General features: G+C 34.2%; 4 protein-coding genes across 4 annotated transcripts; 1 reads left to right on the forward strand and 3 right to left on the reverse strand.

The window, feature by feature from the left end:
- Positions 1-906: 906 nt before the first annotated feature.
- Positions 907-3222, reverse strand: LOC107038880 (protein roadkill). The gene is made up of 2 exons (XM_015258192.1): positions 2729-3222; positions 907-1682 (listed from the first exon to the last, which is right to left on the reverse strand). Exons 1-2 carry the CDS (start codon positions 3059-3061, stop codon positions 1002-1004), a joined length of 1014 nt encoding a protein of 337 aa, XP_015113678.1. The 5' UTR covers positions 3062-3222; the 3' UTR covers positions 907-1001.
- A 1254-nt stretch (positions 3223-4476) lies between these two features.
- On the reverse strand, positions 4477-9226 carry LOC107039037 (pre-mRNA-splicing factor CWC25 homolog). Its single transcript, XM_015258474.2, has 5 exons — positions 8822-9226; positions 7719-8058; positions 6464-6627; positions 5856-6127; positions 4477-5573 (listed from the first exon to the last, which is right to left on the reverse strand). Exons 1-5 carry the CDS (start codon positions 8837-8839, stop codon positions 5459-5461), a joined length of 909 nt encoding a protein of 302 aa, XP_015113960.1. The 5' UTR covers positions 8840-9226; the 3' UTR covers positions 4477-5458.
- Positions 9031-11923, forward strand: LOC107039036 (2-oxoglutarate and iron-dependent oxygenase JMJD4). Its single transcript, XM_015258473.2, has 4 exons — positions 9031-9320; positions 9808-10105; positions 10624-10876; positions 11454-11923. The coding sequence occupies exons 1-4, from the start codon at positions 9080-9082 to the stop codon at positions 11901-11903; spliced, it is 1242 nt and encodes a 413-aa protein (XP_015113959.1). The 5' UTR covers positions 9031-9079; the 3' UTR covers positions 11904-11923.
- Positions 11924-11928: 5 nt separating this feature from the next.
- LOC107039035 lies at positions 11929-15807 on the reverse strand. Its single transcript, XM_015258472.1, has 3 exons — positions 14673-15807; positions 12626-12803; positions 11929-12137 (listed from the first exon to the last, which is right to left on the reverse strand). The coding sequence occupies exons 1-3, from the start codon at positions 15666-15668 to the stop codon at positions 12025-12027; spliced, it is 1287 nt and encodes a 428-aa protein (XP_015113958.1). The 5' UTR covers positions 15669-15807; the 3' UTR covers positions 11929-12024.
- Between the last annotated feature and the right edge of the window lie 1115 nt (positions 15808-16922).

Genomic DNA, 16922 nt, shown 5'->3' on the forward strand with positions numbered 1-16922 from the left:
AAACTGCAATTCGCCTCGGTGAGCGTCCTATACCCCTCGGTCTTTAATTATTAAAGTCATTATCAATTTAAATATTGAAATGCCGAATTATTTATTAATCAGTAGTTTAGTTAGGAAGATTGACGGTTATTTTGATAATTGAAAATCCCCTATAAGCTATTTAGTATTATTTATTTAATAAAAAATTGCCAGTTCCATATTATAAAATATTTAATTCCTCATAAATAGAAAATTTAGATTATCAATTATTTTACTATTTTTCAATTTCGATTAGTACATCAATGTAAGTCGGGAATTCAAAAAGCTGACAAATTGAATTAATTAAAAATTTTAATTAGCGTTCTACACAATTTTTTAGAATTTCTTGCATCAATTCTATCAAAAATTCATGCAAAATAATTTCCATAAAAAATCAATCTACTGACTTATATCTAAATTGAATCAATCTCGTGGAATTGAATGACTTTAAGTTGCCTAAAATTTCACTCAAGTGCCATAGTCTGAAAAATTTCCAAAGCTAAACTGCAATTCGCCTCGGTGAGCGTCCTATACCCCTCGGTCTTTAATTATTAAAGTCATTATCAATTTAAATATTGAAATGCCGAATTATTTATTAATCAGTAGTTTAGTTAGGAAGATTGACGGTTATTTTGATAATTGAAAATCCCCTATAAGCTATTTAGTATTATTTATTTAATAAAAAATTGCCAGTTCCATATTATAAAATATTTAATTCCTCATAAATAGAAAATTTAGATTATCAATTATTTTACTATTTTTCAATTTCGATTAGTACATCAATGTAAGTCGGGAATTCAAAAAGCTGACAAATTGAATTAATTAAAAAATTTAATTAGCGTTCTACACAATTTTTTAGAATTTGTTGCATCAATTCTATCAAAAATTCATGCAAAATAATTTCCATAAAAAATCAATCTACTGACTTATATCTAAATTGAATCAATCTCGTGGAATTGAATGACTTTAAGTTGCCTAAAATTTCACTCAAGTGCCATAGTCTGAAAAATTTCCAAAGCTAAACTGCAATTCGCCTCGGTGAGCGTCCTATACCCCTCGGTCTGCACGACAGCCTTGACCTGTCCCTTGATGAACCTGATGACGGAGTTCTTGACCCCCTCGAGCTGATACCGATGAGCAAGTAGCAGTCTCTCCGCGACATTTTCCGTAGTGAGATCCTTCAGCAACGCGTGCCCCGTCAGCTGCACCAGCCGCCTCAAATCGTACTTCCACCCTGCGAAGAGAAGGTCGTCCCTCATGGCCTCCAGACTCCTCACTCGATCGGTGTAGATGAAGTAGAGGACCTCCTCGAAGACGTCTCCAGTCAAATCCGTGATCTCAATGCTGTTCTCCTCCTCGTTCTCGTCCTGTTCGAAGATGGAAGCGAATACTGAGCTGCGAGCAGCCAGAATAGCCTTCAGCGCCGAAAATTTACGGTCTCCAACTGCTATAGTTACGTCGGAGAACTTGGGATTGTTGAACAGCTTCTCCATGTCAGCCTCGAAGCTGCTCTCCAGCGGAGACATGCCGCTGGGGTTCTCTCGACGATTCGTGGAGACATCAGTGGTGACGCTTATCGCAAAACAGAGGGTCAGAGAGTTACCGGGGAGAAGTGTCTTGTCCTTTGCGATCAGCTTGTGGCTGAAGGGTAGGGTGAAACGCACCTGTGAATAACAGATTTTTGGTCACGATATTTTTGTGACTAGAGATGCTTTTGCATGTGGCGCTATAATACGATTTTTCATTTAGTTTTATTGTATTTAGAAAAAAAGAATATATCCGAAACAAAATAATCCGAATAAACCGGATTATATATATATCCGAATGAACCGGTGACAAAAAACGAATTTATAACGGATTTTATAACGGATTTCATCAGCGAAGAGGCAAAACGTTCGAGTCGACTTGGCTCCTAGCTGAGCTCTCGAAGAATGTCGCCGAATCTAAGGGAGATATCGAAATTTTTATAGAGACCTTTTTTGTGGGGCGAATTGAGGGCTACAAATAAGGTTCTAACGAAAATTTTGGAATTTGCCTTAGATTTCGAGATATTTATTGAAAACTGATGAATGACCAAAATCGACTCATTGTGGAAGAATTTTGCGCTCTCCGAGAAATTCTATTGCTTTTCTACTGGAATTTTCTTGACATTTCTGATTGTTTTTGATTGATCATTCATCTTTTTATAGGACTTCTATAGAATTCTATAGAGATATTTTTCTATAGAAATTCTTCGGCTCAAATATACGAAATTTGATTTTTTTTAAGGGAAAAGAGTGGAAAAAACTTGGAAAATTCATGTTGAGGAGTTGTCTATAGAAAATGTACTCAGCAGACTCAGGAATTTCTAATGGGAATTCATAAAAATTCTATTAAAAAATTTTAGCATTTCTTAATGTTAAATAATCTTGAACAGAATGGGCGCAAAAACAATACACTGATTTAACAAAATTGTAACAGAATTTTTATGATTAATTTAAATAATAAATTAATAATAAAAAAACTATTATAATTAATTGAATTTTATGATTAATTTATTATGTAAATTAATTAATCGTAATATAATTTTTATAGAGGTGCAGCAGAAATTCAATAAAATTCCTTGATGAAAGCGCTAGGTTCTTCCAATTTCATTAAATAATTTCATCAATTCCTCCTTTAAATAAATTACTAAATGCCTCTTATTTCTCAAATAATCATGGGAACCAACCTGTGAAGTAATAATTTTCTTCGTCGTCATGCACTTCACCCCCTCAGAATTGACGACAGACACCTCGATGTCACTGTGCACAGCGTCATCTTCGATGTGTGCGTGGATATCCAGGTCCAAACACTCGACGTCGTTAATCCCCGAAACGATGCTGCCGTTTGCACTCAGAGGAAAAAGGTCCAGGTGCCCCCGCAGGGGATACCCAGGCACGCTGAACCTGGACTGAAGGCTACCCGGTTTGTCGATTATCTCGGAAAAGTCGTGGATGATCCACTTGAAACTGTGCTTTATCACTTTTGCCTTTGTTTCGTATATTTCGTCGCAGTCTGTCATCGCGATAAACAGCAGTTGCAAATTTATTTTTTATTTTGATTAATTTTCCTGCGGTTTTGTCGCAGGATTATGAGAGCAACAGATCAATCGCAGTTGATTGAGAATTATTTTCGTGGTTTGTTTTTTATTCAGTAATGAAGCAGTGGAAATTGCCGAGGATTTTGAGGAATTTTCTCCAATTTGAAGGAATATTAACTAATGTTTACTAATTTTTTGATTATCTAATACTTTGATTGATGATAATTCAATGAATTTTCTTCAATTTGAAGGAAAATTAACTAATGTTTATTAATTTTTTGATTATCTAATGCTTTAATTGACGATAATTTGATGTTTTCTTAAATTTGAAGAAAAATTAACTAATGTTTACTAATTTTTTGATTATCTAATACTTTGATTGATGATAATTCAATGAATTTTCTTCAATTTGAAGGAAAATTAACTAATGTTTATTAATTTTTTGATTATCTAATGCATTAATTACCGATAATTTAATGTTTTCTCTAATTGGAAGGAAAATTAGCTAATGTTTATTAATTTTTTGATTATCTAATGCTTTAATTGGCGATAATTTAATGAATTTTCTTAAATTTGAAGGAAAATTCAGTAATGTTTACTAATTTTTTAATTATCTAATACTTTGATTGATGATAATTCAATGAATTTTCTTCAATTTGAAGGAAAATTAGCTAATGTTTACTAATTTTTTGAGTATCTAATACTTGGATTGATGATAATTCAATGAATTTTCTTAAATTTGAAGGAAAATTAGTTAATATTTATCAATTTTTTGATTGTCTAATGCATTAATTACCGATAATTTAATGTTTTCTCTAATTGGAAGGAAAATTAGCTAATGTTTATTAATTTTTTAATTAGCTAATGCTTTAATTGCCGATAATTTAATGAATTTTCTTAAATTTGAAGGAAAATTCACTAATGTTTACTAATTTTTTGATTATCTAATACTTTGATTGATGATAATTCAATGAATGTTCTTCAATTTGAAGGAAAATTAACTAATGTTCATTAATTTTTTGATTGTCTAATATATTAATTACCGATAATTTAGTGTTTTCTCCAATTTGAAGGAAAATTAACTAATGTTCAATATTTTTTCGATTGTTCAATGCTTTAATTGATAATTCTCTTCAATAATTTACTATTCAATTATAAACTAGCAAAAGTTGCAGGAAATTTTTTCGAATTGCAGATGGTTTTAAGGAAACGAGTTAAACTGTAAAATCTCTGAATATGTCTTTCCCAAACAATTAATATTTCAAAATCTTAAAAATGAATGAATGAATTTGCTTCAATCCCCTCTTCCGAAAGCAACGAATTGTGTTTTAAAATTGTCAAATGCCGCTGGCGAGGTTCTAATAATTGGAGAATTAGCCTAGACATAACACTTCAACTTATAGCAGAACAGATTTATTCCAAATTCGACAGGAAAACGAACAGAATATTTTCTAGAGGTAGATGTGACTGTTCAGAGAGTTCAATTAATTCTGTTTAAGTCGGAAGGAACTAAAGTTTCGTTTTCGTGTTTTGGGAATGGACAGAGGGGAGAGGGGAGGGGGAGGGTGATTGGTTGAACCTGGGAGTCACATACCTGCTGGAGGATACCCAGTAATTAGGTGAATCGAATGCCTTCGACGGAGTCGGGGCCAAGGGTGAGGGTTTAGGTAAGAAAGAAAGGTGAAACGTAGAGTAATGAACAAAAGAATTGAGGGAGAAATGAATGCAATTGTTGACATCATAAAAACTAGAATTTCTCAGACGTCTGGACTCTAGAGTGACGAATGAGTCATGACGACATGAGCTTTCCCCGTCGAAGGACTTGACATGCATTCAATTTCAATTCATTTCTTATAATTTTTCGAGTGTCTAATTGACGATAATTTTTTTGACGTGAATTGACGATAATTTCCTTCAATCATTCATTATTTAATTATGAACCTGCGAAAGCTGCAGGAAATTTTTTCGAATTGCAGATGGGCTTGAGGAAATGAACGAAATTAATTCATAAACTTTGAACTCTTAACGCACGTTAAATAACAATTTAAGTTATTTTATAATTGTAAAATGTCTGAAGATCCTTCGCAAACGATTAATATTTCAGTTTTGAAAATGGATGAATGAATTTACTTCAATTTCCTGTTCTGAGGGAAACGAATTGTTTTAAAATTGTCAGATGCAGCCCGCGAGATTCTAATAATTAACAATTGACGAATGAATCTTGATGACGTGATATTCCCTCGTCAATCCATTTATTGCGTGTCTTGTTCATTCCTTCATGTCGTTATTGTAAATTGATATCAAGTAAAATCTCAGTGATTCTATCGTAAAAAATAAAAAATTCTGTAATTGATTCATTTGAGACCTTTAGTGCTGTCGCTACCGCCTGGCGAAATTTGTGTCCATTGCACGTCCAGATCTTTGAATATTATTTATGTTCGATTTTATCCGGGAGGCTACGGTCTCCACTTCTGTCGCCTTCACCAGATGTTTCCTGAAAAAATTATATAAAAAATAATTATTCATATTGAATAATGATTGATTGTTTAAAGAATTAATAAAATAATTTCCACATCTTGAAATTATTTTCATAATAACAGATTTTTAAAAAAAGGTAAAATAATGACAAAATAATTTTTAAAAAAATAATATTTTTTTCTCTTCATATTATCAAGAGGGAATTTTTCTAGTAATGAGAAAAAAAATATTTTTGTATTTGGAGTCTCGAAATGAATTATTTTATTATATTTTTATTAGAAATTTTTAAAATTTTTACCTGATGAAGTCCTTGTCGTACGATTTACTCTTCTGCTCCTTCTTATCCTGATCCCGATACCTCTTGACATTTTTCGCTCGCTCCTTGTCCCGCCAGGAGGCATTGGCCAGCATCTCCTTGAGTCTTTTCTCTTTTTCCTCATCGGAGAGCTTCACTTTCTTCTTCGAATGATGTTTACCATCGTCTTTCTTGGATTTGTGGGAGTCCTTGTGGTGTTTCGACGACTTGTGGTGCTTCGAGGACGATGGCTCTGGACTTCTCCTCCTTTTGCTCTAGAATTAATGTAGAGGGAATAATTCTAGCTGATTTTTGAGAGATTCGAGGGACACGAAGTGAATTAAAGTTCGATTTCCTGACGTTTTTTGCATTTTTCTCGAGTCCTATTCCTTCTCGAGTCCTATTCGCAGATATATTGTTAGCTGTATAACTTAATCTATCTATCGAATGAGACACCGCACTCAATGAAAAAAAAGGGAAAGATTAAGTTATACACCTAATACATATGATTCCATGTTATAATATATACATACTCTCATTAAAATACGAACATAAAACATAAAATTTCAATAAATTTTCGATAGAGGAAATTATTAGGGACTTGTACTCACAACTAATTCCTTCAGCTGCTTGAGTTTCACTGGATTCTTCAATAACTGCGTCCTCGACTCCATTTCCTTCTTCTTTATGGCGTACAACGGGTCCTCCTGGAGTTTCTTCTGCAAATCCACTTGCTCGTTGCCAGAAAAAAATCTCAATGAAGGTGGGACACATTCTGGAATGAAAAAAAAACTATTTCAACAACAATTGAATCTGTGAATGCTTCAAATATCAATTGGACTGATAAAAAAAGATTATAAAGAGTGATGACAATTAATGAGATTTTTTAAATCACATTTATCCAGTTGAATTTAGCTATTTTCTCTCCAGTGAAATGCTTTATTGAAATGCTATTGTTTAAATTTTGCAGGGCTCAATTTAAATCTCGATATTGAACCTTTAAAAAATATTTTAAAAATCTGAAAAAAAATTGGCAAGCCTTTTTTTTGGAAGAAGATTGATGAAATAATTTAAAAATTCCAATTTGCAAAATTACGAGCATTTTCGATAAATAATTTATGTTGCAGAGAAGATTTCGACCGAATTTTTAAAAATTTTCATCACCTCAAATCAACTAATGACTTCAGAGGCCAATAACTATGAGACACTTTATAAATAATTTATGAACAATATATTTTTCATCATAAAAATCATTTGTTCGGAATCGTAAAAAATTTATTCATATTCAGAATTTTAGGAGAATTCGATTTAATCCCTAAAAAAATTAGATTTCGGAAAGTTTAAACAATTTCAATTATTTGTCTATAAACAACGAATTATCATTTTAAAAAATAATTCTGTGCAAAATGGCACTAAATATTCATGATTTTTTCAAAATTGTTCTCACGCAATTTAATTGACAAATTTGATGATTGAAAATGGCTGAATCTGCAGTTATCAATTAATAAAATGATAAATCATGTCTAAATTATTCATTGAAAATAGTAGAATCGTAACTTAAATTGTTGAAAAATGATTATCAAGTGAATTTCAACATTTTTTTCAGTTTTTGATTTCAATAAATTTTTTAAATAATTTGTCACAATTTTTAAAAGCAAAATTCATTATTATCAATCGATAAAATGATAAATCACGACTCAATAACTCCTTAAAAAAAGTGCAAAACTTAATTTTAATGACATGATTTTTACAAAACTGTTCTCACGCAATTTAATGGACAAATTTGATGATTGAAAATGGTTGAATCTGCAGCGTGGTCTCTACCAAACTGAAAGATACTATCCTTAAGAAAAAAAAACAACAAACCATATTCAACATGATTGCTAGGCATTCTGTTCCTCTCGGCATCTCTCTCCGCCTGTGCCTGCTGCTCGAACGTCTTATCAATGGCCTTTCCAGTGAGATAATCCTCCCTGTTGATCCCCTGGTTGGGTCCCTTGTACATCCAGTCCAGTTTTTTATCGTCCTTCTTGGCAATCACCCCCTGCTGCATCGCGTACTTCGTCATGTCCTCTCTGTCCTTCTCCATTTCAATGTCTCGTTTCAACTCAGCTATCTTCCTCTTCTCTCGGCTGTCCTGCTGCTCAGCCTTCCACACCTTCTCCATGTTCTTCATCGTCGAGGGGTGCCAGGACTTCTTCAAGTTCTGGAGACAATAATGTTGATTGTTTTTAATTAATAGGTTTATCAGTTGTAAATTAATTGAGCATTGTGAATAATTTTAATTTAAATTGAGTCAATTTAAATTTGTTGTTTAAACAATTGATGAAATGATGAATCACGACTGAATTATTCATAAAAAATAGTAGAATTGTAATTTAGATTGTTGAAAAATTATTTTCAAGTCAATTTCGATATTTTTTTTTCATTATTGATTTCAAACAATTTTTTAAATAATTGTCACAAGTTCTAAAAACTAAATATTCATTAGTATCAATTAATAGAATTACTCAATGACTCATTAAAAATAGTAGAATTGTAACTTAAATTGTTAAAAAATTATTAAAAATGATTTTAACGTTAATTTTGATTTTTTTTTCAATTCTTGGTTTCAATAAATTTTTAACAATTTTTTAGAAGCTCTAAAAACAAAAATTTATCATTAGCAAATCATAAAATGATAAATCATGACTCAATAACTCATTAAAAATAGTAGAATTGTACCATAAATGGTTAAAAAATTATTGTTAAGTGAATTTTAATTTTTTTTTCAGTTCTTGATCTCAACAAGCTTTGAAAGCAAAATACTCGTCATTATCACTCAATAAAGTCGCCAATCGTAAATAAATTATTGATACCAAATAATTCAACTGAAAACTAAATAATTAAAAAGCGATTTTTCGAGGTTATTTCCTTATTCCCATTGAATCTCCCGACTTTCATCGACTTTTCTACAATTTTTCACTCACCAAATCGCCTCCGCCCATTTTGACTCCCCTTTTCTCCCAGCAATCACCAAAAAATCACTCAAAAATGACAACAACAACTTTTCGGAGCACAAACCCCTGTATTTGTAAATAAAAACTCAGGTGTCTGACGAAAATAACTCCACGACGAGAAAAAATGTAAACACACGAACATGATGAGGTTCAAGGTCCCTATCCGGGATCTAGGGACTTTCTGGGCGGTCCCTCCAGTCCCCCAAAAATGTGGGATCAGCTGGGAGGATGGAGGTTATCGAGATCGATGAAAAAAGCCCCAAAAAGTGGAACAAGTGTGACAATGTCTCTGTAATTCAGAATTATCGAAGTGTTGACTCTTCCTTAACGTATGATGATTTTTTTTCCGAGCATCTTCTGCCAAATTTGCCTTGTGTCATTCAATCGGGAATTACTAATGAGTGGCCGTGTGCGCAACAGTGGCGAGTCGATGGAGCGCCAAATTTTAAATGTCTGAAACAATTATACGGTAATTACTCCACATTTTTAATGATCTTCAATAATTAATCGACATTCAGCGCTCGATATCGCGGGATTGGCAGAGTGAATTTTCCCGATTTTTTTTTCATTTTGAAGGGCTTTTAGTCGTCTTTGGAATGAGATGCGACTTTTGCAAATCGCATCGTTTGTTTAAAAGATATTGGAGATTGAATAAGATTGATTTTCAATTACTAAAAACCTTAAAATGGGATTTCCATGTTTAATAACCCGGGATTGGCTGAGTGAATTTCCACGATTTTTTTTCACTTTCAAGGTTTTTTATTCGTCTTCAAAATGAGCTTTGACTGATTAAAATCGCATCATTTGTTCAGAAGATATTAAAGATTGAATAAAGCCAATTTTTTATCCCCCTTTCAATTTAAGAATTCTCAAGCAATTAATTTCGTAAAAACATTACAAATGAAGCCCTTCGCAAAATTATTAGCAAAATAATTGTAGAATTAATTTAATTGCAGGAGAATCCAAAGTACCTGTAGCTAACTGTGGCATAAAATATTACAATGCTCAATTAAAGGAGACAATGAAAATAGAGAAATTCGTAGATTATTGGCAGGAGTATAGGAACAATAATTACCCCTGTGAGATGCCCCTGTTGTACTTGAAGGACTGGCACTGCCTGAGAGATCATCCCAATGCCAAGATCTACAAGGTGCCCAAGTACTTCGGCTCTGATTGGCTTAATGAATACTACCTCGCTCATCCTCAACTCGAGGATGATTACATGTTCATTTATATGGGGCCTAAAGGATCTTGGTAATCACAATTTCATTTAATAAACTTCTTAAATTCGATTTAAGAACTTCACTAATTCACCAAATGTCAAGAGAATTTTATCGAAATTTTTTTAAGTTTATTTTATTCATTTTATTCTGCTGTTTTTTTCCATTTTCATTAAAAAATTAATTAAAACTACTTAAAGACAAAAAAATGATTAAATTAATTAAAGACAGAAAACTTCTGTTTGCTGTTTTTAATCTAAAAATATTAAAAAACCATCTATTGATTTTTTTCTGTGAAAAAACATCTATTATAACAAGAGAAAATGAATAGAAATTTTTCTCTTGGTAATTTCAACAGAAATTCTCGGGTTTAATTTTTTCTAAATTTGTTTTTTTGTTTTTCATTACAGAATTAAAGACGAAAAACTTATATATCATTTGTTTTTCTATTTAATTCTATTTTTAATTTCATTTTGTGACCAATTCTATTGTCAATTTTTTCCTGTTATTTTTTTTTATTCATAATAAAAAAATATGGACATGATTTATTAGGACGCCTCTGCACGTCGACGTATTCGCATCATACAGCTGGTCTGCCAACATAGTAGGAAAGAAACGTTGGCTGCTGTTCCCTCCAGGCGAGGAAGACAATCTTTGTGATGCTCGTGGACACCTACCCTATGACATCGCCTCCCCAGACAATAACTTACCCTTAAACCAATCGAATAAGTCATTAGAAATAGTTCAGGGACCTGGAGAAATTGTGTTCGTACCTTCCGGATGGCATCACCAAGTTTGGAACCTGGTAATTACTCAGAAATCATTATTTCCATTAATTAATCTTCGATTTTTCAAATTATTTAAATGATTTTTTATTTAATTCGTTCTATGTCTCTTTTATTAATCACTCACTTATTTTCATTTCATCACAAAATATCAAGAGAATATTTTTGGAAATTATGGAATTCGTAAGAAAAAAAAATCCATGACATTCCCTGACAGATAATACAAAGAATTTTGCTTTCAAGGAAATTAACATTTACTTTTCTAGAAAATTTTAGGGAGTAGAGGAATGATTCTTGATATTTTCCATTAAAATGGTACAATTCACAATTAATTAATTAATTAATTTGTTTGATTAATTGTTGATTCTTTAATTAACAATTACTAAACAGTCTTTATTCATAAATAAATTGGTTCATCAATTTTTTTTTCATAAAAAATTAATTTCCTTAATTTTTACTCATTAATTTGGTTTATTTAAAATTGATTAATCCCTTAATCACTTCACGACAAAATATCGAGAGATTTTTCTTTTCAATCACGAAATTCCCATTCCCCTGAAATTTCCCCAGAGACAATTCACTTAATTTAACCACCAGGAAGACACAATTTCGATAAATCACAACTGGATAAACGGCTGTAACATATGGAACATCTGGCGGGAATTGAAGAAGGCACTAGTAGCTGTAATGAAGGAAATCGACGACTGCAGCAACATGGACAACTGGCCCTCGCAATGCCAGTTGATTCTGAAGGCATCACACGGCATGGACTACACTCAATTCTACCAGTTTCTGTCTTTCATAATCGAGAGACGTCTGGACGCCCTGAAGACCCGAAAATCCTGCGTCAGCTTCGACACCTGGCAGCTGGGGGTGAATCACACTCTGTTCGACGTGCATCGAGCCAAGTCTGTGCTAATTAGTTTAATGAAGGACGCGAAGGAGAAGAACATATGTGATGTTATTTTTTCCGATGGAAAAGTCGAGCAGTTGGTTCAGCGCATCGAAGCTACACTTAAATGTACAGAGAGTATGAAAATCGCCTAAATAAAATATTTTATTCTGTACAAGGTCCGTATTTTTTTTATTGTTTTGTCGTTTTTCTACAAAAAATGGCTTAGTAATTAGCGTTGAGGCTGTCGATTAATCTCGGAGGTGGGATTTTCGTTCATTTTCGTCGCTCTTTTCTGCCTCCGTCACGATCTCCTGCTCCAGTGAACCAACGACTGGTTTTTGAGACTATTTCTGCGTCACTCGTGCCATGCTTCTCTCTCAAAACGTCTGGAGAATGATTTTTTTTAATTAATTGGTGAAACGGGAGAGGAGACAAGCTCCAGAATTTTTTATTTTTCGTTCACAGAGCGAAATTTTCACAGGTGAAAAACGTTTTTTGATTTGAAATTGAGTATTATTTGGGTTAATTCTCTGCAGGGGTAGCCATATCCGGAAATTATAATTACCGTTAAATTATTAAGTAGTCAATTAGCTGATTATTGAAGAAATAATCAATTTAAATCTTTAATTTGATTAATTTAATCTGAATTATTTATTAATCAATCATTGAATTAGGAAGATTAACGATTGGATAATCGGAAATCCCTTGTAAGAAATTTAGTATTATTTACTTAGCAGAGAATTTACAGTTCCATACGATTAAATATTTAATTAGGGATCAATTGAGAATTTAGATTGTTAATTATTTTACTATTTTTTAATTTCGGTTAGGATATTTAAACCTTGGAAATATTGGCTAAATTGGTGACTTTTACCTTTGAAATATCTGAATGTGTTCGTGTCCCCAAAGTTTAGTTTTTTAATTCCCCTGATTTTCTTTCCACACGCACTGTACTGCATTTGCACGTCCTTCGCCAAAATTGCTGATAAGGTACAGCCAATACTGTTGCTCAGTGATGTAGCTCCAAAACAAAGCGTTGTCATCAGTGATTTCTGTGGAAACAAAACACACGATCAGGCGAATTTTTTTTTATTTAATTCAGTAGTTGAATTATGAAACGAGATCAATTCAGAAAAAAATTATTTGTTGTCTTGATTTATTTTGCAAACATCTTAGTATTTAAAAAGTTCAAATAATAGCAATTTTATCTCATATTATTCCCATTTTCAATTTATAAAATTCTGCAAATGAAATATTTGAATGGACTACTATAAATTACATTATATTAAGGCCCGGGTGTACTGTCTTTCAAACGTCAACTCGATGTTTTTCTTCATCTTTCGTCATCTAAAATTGCCAATTAAGTCCTGCGTTATGCAGAAGTTTTGAAAAATTATGAATGAATAATCAAAAAACAGTAGAAAAAGTTCAGAATTTTCTCCATTTTTTTGATCACTCTATCATAATTTTTGGGAATTTCTACAGGATGTACCACTCAATCGCCAATTTTGGATAACGAAAGATGAAAGAAATCCCGATGATTATTCCCATTTTCAATTTATAAAATTCTGCAAATGAAATATTTGAATGGACTACTATAAATTACATTATATTAAGGCCCGGGTGTACTGTCTTTCAAACGTCAACTCGATGTTTTTCTTCATCTTTCGTCATCTAAAATTGCCAATTAAGTCCTGCGTTATGCAGAAGTTTTGAAAAATTATGAATGAATAATCAAAAAACAGTAGAAAAAGTTCAGAATTTTCTCCATTTTTTTGATCACTCTATCATAATTTTTGGGAATTTCTACAGGATGTACCACTCAATCGCCAATGTTGGATAACGAAAGATGAAAGAAATCCCGATGATTATTCCCATTTTCAATTTATAAAATTCTGCAAATGAAATATTTGAATGGACTACTATAAATTACATTATATTAAGGCCCGGGTGTACTGTCTTTCAAACGTCAACTCGATGTTTTTCTTCATCTTTCGTCATCTAAAATTGCCAATTAAGTCCTGCGTTATGCAGAAGTTTTGAAAAATTATGAATGAATAATCAAAAAACAGTAGAAAAAGTTCAGAATTTTCTCCATTTTTTTGATCACTCTATCATAATTTTTGGGAATTTCTACAGGATGTACCACTCAATCGCCAATTTTGGATAACGAAAGATGAAAGAAATCCCGATGATTATTCCCATTTTCAATTTATAAAATTCTGCAAATGAAATATTTGAATGGACTACTATAAATTACATTATATTAAGGCCCGGGTGTACTGTCTTTCAAACGTCAACTCGATGTTTTTCTTCATCTTTCGTCATCTAAAATTGCCAATTAAGTCCTGCGTTATGCAGAAGTTTTGAAAAATTATGAATGAATAATCAAAAAACAGTAGAAAAAGTTCAGAATTTTCTCCATTTTTTTGATCACTCTATCATAATTTTTGGGAATTTCTACAGGATGTACCACTCAATCGCCAATTTTGGATAACGAAAGATGAAAGAAATCCCGATGATTATTCCCATTTTCAATTTATAAAATTCTGCAAATGAAATATTTGAATGGACTACTATAAATTACATTATATTAAGGCCCGGGTGTACTGTCTTTCAAACGTCAACTCGATGTTTTTCTTCATCTTTCGTCATCTAAAATTGCCAATTAAGTCCTGCGTTATGCAGAAGTTTTGAAAAATTATGAATGAATAATCAAAAAACAGTAGAAAAAGTTCAGAATTTTTTCCATTTTTTTGATCACTCTATCATAATTTTTGGGAATTTCTACAGGATGTACCACTCAATCGTCAATTTTGGATAACGAAAGATGAAATCCCGATGACATTCGAAAGATAGTACACCCGAGCCTTAAATTGAATTGACAAATACTCTGCCAGTTTCAGTCCCCCAAGCCTCACCATAGCAATTTCCTTCTCGGGATTGTCAGCAATGCCCTCGTCAAAGTCCCTGAAGGTGTCGACATCCAAAAACGGCAGTTTGATCCCCAGAACCTCCCTGTCGTCCGTGAACCCGGTGCCGAGGGCCCTCGTGGATATGCCAATCCTGTTCTTCAGATCCTCGTACTTCCTCACCATATCATAAAGCAGACTCCTCTTGGTGCTCTCGAGCTGTCTCGCCCACTTCTGCTCCATCTTCTGGAGCTCGAGCTTGATAATCGAGCAGAATTTGGGCCCAAGCTCCCCGGCGATGGCCCTGAGTCCGTCCTTCCCCTTCTGGCTGTCGTCAGTCATGAAATCAGTGACAGCAAAGTCAGGGCAGATGACGTCGCCCTTGACATTGCCCTCGATCTCGTCGTGGGACAGGGGTTCGGAGCTGTTGTTGTCCTCGTTGGGCCACATGGACTCGCTGGACTCCTCTTTTTTTATCCAGACGTCGACCCTCTCGAGCTCGCCCTCGGTCAGGGCGTCGTCCTTGCCCCCCTGGGGGGCCCCCGAGGGCCCCTCGCCCCCCATGAGGGCCACAGCACTCCCTGGGAGGTCCAGGTAGCCCTCGTCCCTCAGAATGTTCAGCAGATCGTCGATAACCTCAATCCTCAGGGTCTCGGAGTTCCTCGCAGCCCAGGCCTTCAGCCTCATCGCCAGGGGCACCCTCTCCAGGGGGGGATTCATCTCACTGAACATCTCTCGGCCCTTGTCACCCAACAGGTCATCGTCGATCACACTCCCCTGGCTCTGATTGCTGTCCTTCAACAGTATCTGACAGTACTCGTCGAAAAATCCCGCACTCTCCACCACATTATTGTCTAGGTTAATGCTAGGGTTCGTATCAAAATCGGTGACTTTTAATTGTTTATCGAGGCGCACGTCGTGATTACTTTCATCACGTTTTCGTTTCAGGTCCTTTGGCCTTCTCACATCACTCAGGGACTTCATGGCTGGGGATGCGAGGCTCATGGGGCGGCTGGGGGACTCACCATGTGGGGTTGATGGCGGAGGGGGAGTTTCGTGTCATCTAGTCCTTTTTTTTAAGGGTTTATTTGTTTTTATTGAGGTGGAGGGATTTGGCTTTTGACAGAACTGAAAGGATTGGCAGGCGGCGTTTGCAATGGACTGCAGCTCTGGAAGGCTCCCCTTCCTGTTGAGGGAAATAAATTTGCGGGAAGGGCTTGGGTGGGAGGGGAGTTTGAATTGAAGGAAGTTGACTATTTCGTTTTTGGGGAATTTCTCCGAAACTAATGGAGATAGCGGAATTTTCATTATGATCTTTTTTGTAGAGGAGAGTTAGAACTACAAAAAAGGTTCTATTGATAATTTTGGTATCTCGGCTGGATTTTGAGATATTTTGAAAATACGGTGGTAAGGGGAAAGGCTAAAACTAAGGAAGTCCCATCGAACATTCACCTAGATTTTGTTGAATTTCTCCGAAACTAATGGAGATAGCGGGATTTTCATAATAACCTTTTCTGTAGAGGAGAGTTAGAGTTACAAAAAATGTTGTATTGATAATTTTGGTATCTCGGCTGGATTTTGAGATATTTAGGAAATACAATGATGAGCGGAAAGGATCCAATTAACGAAGTTCTCTCGAACATTCACCTAGTTTGTGTTAGATATCTCCTAAACTAGTGGAAATAGCAAGATTTTCATTATGACCTTTTTTGAAGAGGAGAGTTGGATCTCCAAAAAAGGTTCAGCTAAAAATTACGATATCGCCATTAGTTTCCGAGATATTTAAGAAAAACGAAAATGAGAAAAAAATCTTCGTTAGAATCAACTCGTTAAACTTTTTATTCATTTATTTACAACAAAGCAATTGACATGAAATAAATTCTAATTTCCCATTATAAAAAAAACATAAATGCGTTTCCAATGAACTTCAGCTTCCGCACTCGGTTGCCCCCTCCACCCGCCGCGGGTGACGTAGTTCAGAGGTAAAATAGAAATCCAGCCGAAATCTCCTCGATTCTCCGTTCAGTTTTTCAAAGTTATCTCCGAAACTATCGCAAATAGCGAAATCTTCATCTCTACCTTTTTTGTAGCCCCAATTCTCCCCTGCAAAAAATGTCATGACGAAAATTTCGCTAGTCCCGTTAGTTTCAGAGATATGCAAGAAAAAAGATGACGGGGAAAAGAACACTTCAGTCGTTTTGAGTCTGGCCCCCACCCCTGGCCTCACACTCATTAGTGCTTATATATACAATAACCTGG

Source organism: Diachasma alloeum, unplaced genomic scaffold (genome assembly GCF_001412515.2).
Source record: "Diachasma alloeum isolate Michigan unplaced genomic scaffold, Dall2.0 Dall_scaffold_00289, whole genome shotgun sequence".
Taxonomy (NCBI): Eukaryota; Metazoa; Arthropoda; class Insecta; order Hymenoptera; family Braconidae; genus Diachasma; species Diachasma alloeum.